Source organism: Aedes aegypti, chromosome 3 (genome assembly GCF_002204515.2).
Source record: "Aedes aegypti strain LVP_AGWG chromosome 3, AaegL5.0 Primary Assembly, whole genome shotgun sequence".
In the NCBI taxonomy this organism is placed as follows: Eukaryota; Metazoa; Arthropoda; class Insecta; order Diptera; family Culicidae; genus Aedes; species Aedes aegypti.
The window spans coordinates 41,319,502-41,329,911 of NC_035109.1; the positions used below are offsets into that span (position 1 = coordinate 41,319,502).

The window sequence follows — 10,410 nt, forward strand, 5'->3', positions numbered from 1 at the left end:
CTTTTTCAGCTGTGTCAGTACGAAACCAACTGATTTTTTTTGGATTATAAATCGTGAGATGAATTAGCAACAATCATCAACGACGCGTACAAATGTCAATGACGGCCTACTTCGCCTTAAATATAATCACTTATCTTTCGTTGTCCATCTGTTGTTTCTCCTTCCTTCGCATGACGCCTTCTAGAAAAACATTGGATTTTTTTGTCATACTCCAAAAAGTAACAACAACAAAAACTAAAGAAGAAAGGATTTTTTTTGAAAAATTGCGTAATTTTTACACGGCTGCTGATTTTTGAAAGTTTCAAAGAAATGAAAAAAATTGCTCCAAGATATTAATTTAGTGAAAACTTACGTTGCGAATTTTATTATAAGACACCTTCGACAACGTTCATAAAAAATACCTCGTTCAACTTCTACATTTCTGCCACAATAATAAAAAATATCTCTCCAAAAAAGTTTGTTTTGGATTTCTGCAAGTAGAAAAAATGGTTTCTACATCAATATGTTCACCATAGTATCATGAATCTTCGGAGTTTATGAAAAATATTTTCTAAGATGTTTAAACCAAAAATGCCATCCGTTTTCAGATCAGGATCAGAAAAAATGAAGAAAAACGAACAAGATTTTTCGAAGTAAATCCTACAAAAAAAACACTCAAGCTTTTCTATGAGGTATATCGTCGGGAATTTCATCAAAATGTTACAGAAATTCTTCAGTGAGTTGCTTTAATTTTCCGACAGGAATTCAATATTTTTCCCAAATTTAATTATACAAATTAAGTAATTTAATTTGTTAGAAGTTTTTCCCAAACCTTATTTTGATATGTTACTTTTGATATACAGTCATCTCTCCCTAACTCGATATTTAAGGGACCATCGAGTTAGGGAGGTATCGATATACAGAACACAAATTTTCCAATTTTTGATATTTTCATTATTTCGACAAAGTACATTCAAAATAGTAAATTAAATGTGAAAAACAGTAAATTTTTAGAACATTTAGCAACGTGACACTTTTTGCATAGTCTTCAAAAATTTAATTTTTTATCACCCTGAAATGACTTGTCAACCTTCATTTTACTATCACTATAATCATAATTATCAAATTTATGAAATTTATTAACATTTGGAGTATATTTGAAAATTTTCATGGAAATATCGAGTTAGAGAGGTAAACTTGCATAAGAAACTGAAACAGATCGCATCGAGTTAGGGAACATCGAGTTAGAGAGGTATCGACTAACAGAGGGATCAAAGTATGCTAGATTGAAGGGACTGCGTATTCCATCGAGTTAGGGGAAATATCGAGATACAGAACATCGAGTAAGGGAGAGTTAACTGTAAATAGGATATGGAGTGATTCGTAAAGTGTTTCAAGAATGCGAGGAGGAAAATCAAATTGATTTTAGGAGAAATCTAAAGAAACATTTAAAAAAACAATATGTAAAAAAATGCTGATGGATTTTTAGAGAACTTCTCTGAGAAATCGCCAAGAACATTTTCCAAATTGAATCCTGTTTAATTACTTGTGAAAATCTAGTAGACTATTAGGTGGAGTCCTTAGAGTAACACCTGGGAGAATAATTCAATGTTTTTTTTTCTCAGGAAGTCCTGGCTAATTTTGCTTTGATTTTTTTTAGCAATCCTTGAATAATTTCTGACAGATTTACTGAAAGATTTGTTGAAAGCTGATGAGAAATATTAGGATGAACTTAAAAGGTATAGTTGCAGTAAATCTTGGTGAACCCTCTGAACCATTTGAGGAAAAAATCGTTGCTTTGTGATCTTAAAGACAATTTCGATGAGACTCCTAGAATTTCTTGTAATATTTCTTGAAGAAATCCTCAGTAATTTCAGAAAACTTTAAATGAATTACTAATGAACAATTGGATGATCCTTTAACTATTAATTGGAACTTATAATAAGTACCGTCGTTGGGGGTGACAATGGGTCAAAAAGGGATATGTGCGATTTATTTTTTGAATAACTATCGCAATTTAACTTCAATAAACTTCAAATTTGGTGTGTATGTACTTTGATGGTACATTAACAACTGTTCAAAAAATTAAAGACGAATATTTATTCACAGCGGCACCACAAGTGAATGAAAAATGACCCAATCTCACCCCATAGAGGGGGTGACATTGGGTCACTGTAATTAAAATAACTTGTTTTTGAGAATATGATTTCGAAACCGTTCACAACTGAAAAATATTGATAAAAAACGATGCAAACAAGACAAACAGATATCTAAGATGTTTCACAAGTATGATAAACCCACTTAAAATAAAGATTATACTGAAAATTGAAGAGCTATGAGAAAAAATGTGTAAACCCAACATTTATTGTCAAGTTTACATAAATTTTCTTGGTTTTTTTCCCTCAGATTGTCTTCAAAGTCTCATCCCCATTGCTATAAAGCCCATTCAGTTTCCCCAAAGGTGTACTGAAACAGTGATTATTTTAAACCTTCGCAAATAGTTAAATTTCGGTGCGACATTCCACGATCAATAAATTTCAGGTAGAAGTTGACGTCATAATCCCAGTATTTCAGCGATCCAACTCATTTGTACTTCCGCGAGATGTTTTTATTGTATGAAAACACAGATAAATAATCAAATTTAGAAAAAAACACCCTTTTGATAAAAATTTACGATGCTGCTGCGCACGAAACACAGTTGCTGGTTTGAGAAGTTGTCAAAATGCGTTATATAGTTATTCAATGCACGGAATACTCAAGTAGATTTGTTTGATGTTTCAGAGATGCTGTACATAGAAAGAATAAAAACATCTTAATGAACAAAGAGAGCACCCGGCACCGTAAAATGTCAAAAAAGTGGATTTGGAATTTTATTTATTATCGTTCTTGTTTGACCCAATCTCACCCCCATTTTCAATGTTTCAGACATCGTACCGAAAAAAATGATTTTTTTGTGGGAAAATCAAACAGATTCCGGAAAATACCTGTGATGTGTAATGAAAAGACTTTCAACATTCTACTAATACAACGATAGAGGCTAGAATACATGCGTGATACTTTGTACAGGAGAAATTTAATGTTGTAAATTTTATCTAGTTTCAACATGCAAGTTTATTGATGTAGTAAACAAAAACTACTATTTCTAAAAATGTATATCGTTATGAATTATGTGTAATAATGTGTTGCCTATCATATGAATTATTAATTTTAATAATATCAGCGTTATTAGCTGAAATATTTCACAAAACATATTTTTCCGTTTTGACCCAATCTCACCCCCTAGACCCATTGTCACCCCCATCGACGGTACGTAGAGGATGTGTAAAACAATTTCAGATCAGAATAGCCTAAATAAACTTGAGGAAAATATCTGATGAAAATAACTACTAATCTCGAGAATAATTTTCCGTGAGAATCCCATGAGGAACTCAGTAAAAACTAGTGAAGGAGTTCGTGGAGAAGACACTGAAAAATAACGGAAATTAATTATAAAGAAATCCCTGTAGTAATTCTAAGAGTAATCTCTTAAAAGCACATGGTTGAATACCAGAAACGTTCCTCGTGAATTCTTTGGAAGCACATTCGAAAGAGTTTTTTACTGGATTGTACAAAGAATGAATATTTTCCTAGTGAAAATTGAAATTCACTGATGGGCAGCGATATGAGACAAAACCACAAACAAATAAAACCAATACAAATCTTTGCAAACTACGAAATTTGTGAATTCGTTATTATCGTTACCGTCATTAATTCTATAAAACAAGAATTTACAAGGCCCCCTCCAGAAAAAAAAATAGCTATGCCAATGCATCTCTGGACATAACGTATACTTTATGATATATCATCACATCTGCCACACGATATATACATGCAAACATGATCCGCCCTACTGCTGCTTCAATGCAGCACTTATTTAAAAATGTATCCACCATATGATAAACTAACTACCATAGAACTGTGCGACTTGCTCAATCATAATGGCTATTTTAGATCGCTTTTAGAAATATAGAAATGATCGATGCACTACAATTCAATCTATGTTCTCCCCTTTCCAGATGAGATCCCTTCCAACGGTTGTGCTACTCGTGGTAGCACTGTCTGCCCGCACCATCAGCGCCCAGTGTCTGGCCCAGGATGACAACATTCAGCACACCAAGGCGGACAATCCCCTGTCCCGGAATCGGCTCTACAAGGGTGAATCCATCTTCACCCTGAAACTGCTGGAGGCCATCAACACCGCAACCCCGACGGAAAACGTATTTTTCTCGCCGTACAGTCTGTACCACGTGCTGCTGCTGGCCTACTTCGGAGCACGAGCCGAAACGGAGAAAATGCTCCGAAATGGCCTTGAATTGCACTGGACCGAGGATAAGCCCGTGGTCTGGCAGGCGTACAACATTGGCAAGAAGTCGTTGGCGGCCCGATTCAGTCAGAGCGGAGACATTCAGTTCACTTCAGTCGACAAGCTTTTCTTCGGCAAACAGGTCGCCATCCGTGACTGTATGGAGGACAAATTCTTCGAGGAAATTGAAAAGCTAGATTTCGAAAAGGATGCTGATGGTCAAAGACTGTACATCAACAACTGGGTTGAGAATGTTACCTACGGTGAGATCAAGGACTTGTTGATCCCTGGATCTATCACCAAGCAGACCAAGCTGGCCATTGCCAATGCCGCCTATTTCAAGGTACGTATTATTATCCATGTTAGCTAATACTATTTCACTAACTTGAGTCGTATTTCAATTCTAGGGAACGTGGCAGACTGAGTTCAAACCAGAGCAAACGAAGAAGGAAATCTTTTACGTCTCCAGCGAACGTCAGGAGTTCGTCGACATGATGCACGTGTTGGGAACCTTCAGCCACGGTACGTTCGAAACAATTCAACCCTATCTTTTCCTATTTTTGAATTCCACTTTCTATCCCCAGCTGCCAATGAAAAACTCGGATGTCACGTCCTGGAAATGCCCTACAAGGGTCAAGACGAATCAACTCGCATCTCGATGTTCGTCTTTTTGCCACCGGCTGTCCCCAACTCGCTGGAGCAGCTGCTGGCTCGATTGACATCCGACACCGGTATCCTGAGTGAAATCGTTAACGAAGGTATCCCCCGCATGGTGGACGTCAAATTCCCCAAATTCAACATCGAGAAAACCGTTGAGCTGAAGCCGGTTCTGGAGCGGCTAGGTTTGGGCAAGATGTTCGAAAACGGTGCTGATTTTACGGCTTTCTCGGAGAAGGAACAGATCGGCTTCGACGAAATTCTCCAGAAGTCCAAGATCGAAGTCAATGAGAAGGGTTCGACGGCTGCCTCGAGCACGGTACTGTTCAGCTTCCGGTCGTCGCGGCCCGTTGAACCGGCCATGTTCCACTGTAACCATCCGTTTGTATTCCTCATCTACGACTATGGCACCCAAGCGGTGCTGTTCAACGGCGTCTACCGTCAGCCGGAATAACAATGTGATAGAGCGAGCGGACAGAGTGTTCTAGGTGATAAGACTTTGTTTTAATTTGTGTACTATATTCAACCACACAGAAGGTAGCTAACATTTCCAACTGTGGAGAAATGATCCCGCTGGCCTGGCAGTGAGCGAAGCGGAATCACCCTAACCAAAACGTTTTCTTTTATTTATTAAAGAACAAACAAGAGACCAATCGAGCTTGTAACAACCGAAAAAGGATCTGAATCCAAAAACTCTGGAAATAAACTGTGTTTACAAAACGGTATACGTGCGAAGTTACACATTTTAATCACACATCCATGGGGTGGTCCGAAAGATTATAATCATAAATATTCAGACTGTATTTTAGAGGGAAATGTTTTGGTAGACATTGCTAAAAAGATGTTTTCGTTTGACAATCGCTCAAGTTAACATTTGCTTTTAAGCAGTAGGGCAATTTGGTTGACTCCTTCCCGACTAGTGGATTACAACAGAGTTGTAACAGGTTCAGTTATTCAGTTAGTGCATTTTTTCTAACAAAATTTGTTATAATTTTGGCTGATTAGTAGTTAAAATAACAAAAATTATAACACAATTTCTCTTACACTAAACAAAATAAAAACAAAATATGTTATAATTTGAACAAAAATATAACTCATTTTGTTATTTTCCGTAACTCAATTATAACAAAATGTGTTATTTTCTTCGCTCTCAGATTTTTTACAACAAATTGTGTTATAATTTAGTTTTAAATTAAAACAAATTTAAAACAGTGTTTCCTCCATCAATAACCCTTCGTATTCTAGGAAAAATGAAACAAAATTTGTTATTTGTAACAAATCTTGATATAATTGTGAAATAATTTTGTTGTAGTAATTCACTGGTCGGGTTTGGCGTAAGACCAGAGCCGTAGCGTTGCCTCATGGCGCCCTTGGCAAACCCTCATTTGAGCGCCCCTTAGTCAAAGTCAAACTTATATTTTAAGTTCTTTTCATGCACCAATTTCCGTTAAGGTGAAGATGAAACGAAGCCAAACTGTTCAAGAGCACGAATCTGGAGAACCAATCATCGGTTTAAGATGAAAACTTTATCGATTGGTCACCACCAGCTAGTGATTAATCGATTAAGTTTTCATCTTAAACGGATGTTTGGTTTTCCAGATTCATGCTCTTGAAAATTTTAAATACGGCTTCGATTCATCTTCACCTTAAGGTAACACGGGAAACAGTGAACCTTTCTCTCATTCTAACAATTATCGTCAAAACTTTTCAAAAGCAAATCTCGAATTTCAGTGATCCGATGAAGCTGCAAATTTAGTAGGTTGTGCACTGCATATATAGAATTATAGGAACACTTTTTCACATCGATAAATGGAGTGGTACCTGAGATTTGCTACTCCAAGTGGATAGGACGATTACAATGACTTCCCGTGCGGCCTTAAATAAACCACAAACATTCAAAAAGGTTCAAGAAAGTCTATAGCGACTTCAATATGAACTTTTCACAGAAATCGTGGAGAATGTCATGTTAAAGCTTTAGAAGTGTTGGGAGGACCACCCTACGAACCAACAAGGCACCATCTCACTACCGGTGGGCTCATCGTCTGACAAACTTTGTCAGAGCGACAGACTTCTACCGAGTGAATGGGTCTGTCACCCGACAGCAACAGTTACAATAGATCAGACAGAATGTATTTAACCGCCAACGGAAAACCACGCCGCGTTTTATCCTGTAAATTTAATCAGTTTTAAATAAAGTTTTTAATATGTTTGTTGTGTAAATCATCGGCCCATTTATCACAACAAAGTGGCGACGAGTATTTTCGGTGTCGGTTTCGCGAAATTCAGTTTTCCCGTCGCGTGAAAGTCAGTTTTTACGGTCGACAAAAGTTCGCGTGTGCAGTGATAAAAGTTGAGGTTAGCATCATGCCGGATCCAACTCTGCAACAGAATGGCGGAGGAGTATCGCAGCAGCCAAATTCCAACCAGATGCTGATGCAAATTCTCCAACAACAGCAGCAGTTGATGACGCAGCTCACTCAGCAGGTTTCAGCTACCCAGCTGGTCATTCAGAAGATGTCAGGAGACGAAACTGTTTTGGATTCGCTCTCCAGTAACATCACCGAGTTCGTCTATGATCCGGAGCAAGGCTGTACTTTCGACTCTTGGTACGCACGGTATGCGGATTTGTTCGACAAAGATGCGGAAAAACTGGACGATGCAGCGAAAGTCCGGTTACTGATGAGGAAATTGAATCCAGCAGCGCATGAACGGTTTACCAGCTTCATTTTGCCTAGACTGTCAAAGGAGTTAACGTTCAGTGAAACAGTCGCGAAATTGAAAACAATTTTCGGATCTCCAGTGTCAGTGTTTCACCGCCGTTATTTGTGCCTCCAAACGACAAAAGACGATTCCGATGATTTTGTGTCGTATTCGTGAAAAGTTAACAGAGCGTGTGTGGATTTCAAGTTGCGCGACCTCTCAGAGGAACAGTTTAAGTTTCTCATTTTTGTGTGCGGTCTAAAATCTTCGCGAGATTCGGACATTCGCATGAGGTTAATTACCAAATTAAACGAGACAGCGGACATTTCTCTCGAAAAAGTGGTTGAAGAATGTAAAAGTTTACATAACCTGAAACAGGACAACAGTCTTGTGGAGAAACAGCAATCATTCAGTGCTGTGAATGCAGTTCATCAGGATCGGCCTCCCAAACCTAAACACAAGCAAGGCGGAGGGGGGAAAGTGAACAACAATCAACCAAAGACTCCATGTTGGTCATGCGGCGGAATGCATTTTTCTGCAGATTGCCCATTCCGTGAACATCAGTGTCGGGAGTGTAAACGAAAAGGCCATAAAGAAGGATATTGTGCTTGATTTTCGTCTGGCAGTACCAGTGGCAACAGTAAGAAGAAGAAAAATAAGTACAGTCCTAAGAGCAGTAAAGATGTGAAGATTGTGTCAGTGAAGAACATCAGCCAAAGGAGGAAGTATTCCGAAATCAGAATCAACAAGGTTCCAGTGCGGTTGCAGGTCGACTCAGCGTCGGATATTACGATAATTTCCGACAAACATTGGCGAAAAATCGGACAACCACAAGGAACTGCACCCTCCTGCAATGCCAAATCAGCTTCTGGGGGATCACTTGATCTCGCCCGGGAATTTTGGTGCGACGTAAACATCAGTGGCAAAACAAAACGAGGTTTGTGTCGTGTTGCTTCACCCAATTTGGATCTGAACATTCTGGGCTCGGACTGGATTGAGCTTTTCGGATTATGGGACGTGCCAATCAACTCGTTCTGTAATAAAATCAACAGTCAACAGTCCCGTACGGAACAGTCCCTGCAAGTTCAATTCCCGAAAGTATTTTCGAATGAAATGGGACTCTGTACGAAAACAAAAGTTCGACTGACACTCAAAGGGGAACCAAAACCAGTCTACCGACCGAAGCGTCCAGTTGCTTACAGTCAGCAGAGTGCGGTAGAAGACGAACTTCAACGTTTGCAGAATTTGGGAATCCTCAAACCAGTCGATCATTCAGATTGGGCAGCACCGATCGTCGTTGTGCGGAAACCGAATGGTAAAGTCCGCATTTGCGCTGATTTTTCAACCCGACTCAACGAAGCTCTAGAGTCAAATCAGTGCCCACTTCCTCTACCAGAAGACATCTACACGAAGATGGCCGGATGTAAGGTCTTCAGTCATATTGACATTTCCGATGCATACCTCCAAGTGGAAGTGGACTCCCGAGATCAACATCTGCTAACAGTCAATACCCATAAGGGTCTTTTCCGCTATACTCGCCTGACACCTGGCATAAAATCAGCTCCGGGTGCATTCCAGCAGATCATGGACGCAGTTTTGAGTGGCATCAAAAAGACTTGTGGTTATTTGGATGACGTGTTAGTCGGTGGTCGCACGCAAGAAGAGCATGACCACAATCTGAAACAAGTTCTTCAACGTCTGGAAGATTACGGATTCACAGTACGGATCGAGAAATGCAGTTTCAACATGGAAGAAGTGGAATACTTGGGGCAAATTATGGATGGAGATGGAATCAGACCCGATCCGGAAAAGACTTCAGCTATCGCCACCATGCCACCGCCTCAAGATGTTTCGTCACTCCGTTCTTACCTAGGAGCCGTAAACTATTACGCAAAATATGTTCCAGAAATGCGTAAGTTGCGGTTCCCAATGGATCAACTGTTAAAATCTGGAGCGAAGTGGAATTGGTCAGAAGCATGTCAACGTTCATTCAACCGTTTCCGTGAAATCCTGCAGTCACCGTTGGCGCTCATACACTACAATCCAAAATTAAAAATCATTGTGTCAGCGGATGCGTCAAATTACGGAATCGAAGCGCGCATTGCCCACAAGCTACCGGACGGATCAGTGAAACCGATTGCACATGCGTCGAGAAGCCTCACACCCGCTGAGTCCAATTACAGTCAAATCGAGAAAGAAGGACTTGCGCTGATCTTCGCAGTAACACGGTTTCATCGGATGATTTTCGGACGACAATTCGTTTTGGAAACGGACCACAAGCCTTTACTAGCGATTTTTGGTTCCAAAAAAGGCATTCCAGTGTACACAGCCAACAGGCTACAGCGATGGGCATTAACTCTGCTTCTGTATGACTTCAGTATCAAGTACGTCAATACAGAAAGTTTCGGTTATGCAGATATCTTGTCCCGTCTCATCAACACCAACGTGCGTCCAAACGAAGAGTACGTCATCGCATCGATAGAGCTGGAAAACACCATGGAAGATATCATCAAGCAATCAGTGGAAGTTCTCCCAGTCACTTTCAATATGATTCAAGCAGGAACACAGGCGGATGCAGTACTGAAGCAGGTCAAACAGTTCGTCCAGACAGCCTGGCCGTCCAATCATTCCAAAATCAGCGATCCACAGCTACAACAGTTTCATCAACGTCGCGAAAGCTTATCAATTGTTTCCGATTGCCTCACCTACGGAGAACGATTGGTCATTCCAAC

The 10,410-nt window shown here is 39.6% G+C and overlaps 1 protein-coding gene across 2 annotated transcripts in view; it reads left to right on the forward strand.

The window, feature by feature from the left end:
* The window catches only part of LOC5570558 (serine protease inhibitor 88Ea), a 29,160-nt gene extending 23,457 nt beyond the window's left edge, over nt 1-5,703 (forward strand). For both annotated transcript variants that reach the window (XM_001653169.2, XM_021849247.1), the window contains exons 2-4: nt 4,035-4,664; nt 4,729-4,843; nt 4,906-5,703. In XM_001653169.2, the coding sequence (XP_001653219.1) occupies nt 4,035-4,664; nt 4,729-4,843; nt 4,906-5,432 (1,272 nt within the window). In that variant the 3' untranslated portion in view covers nt 5,433-5,703. The remainder of the gene's footprint in view (nt 1-4,034; nt 4,665-4,728; nt 4,844-4,905) is intronic.
* The last annotated feature ends 4,707 nt before the right edge of the window (nt 5,704-10,410 follow it).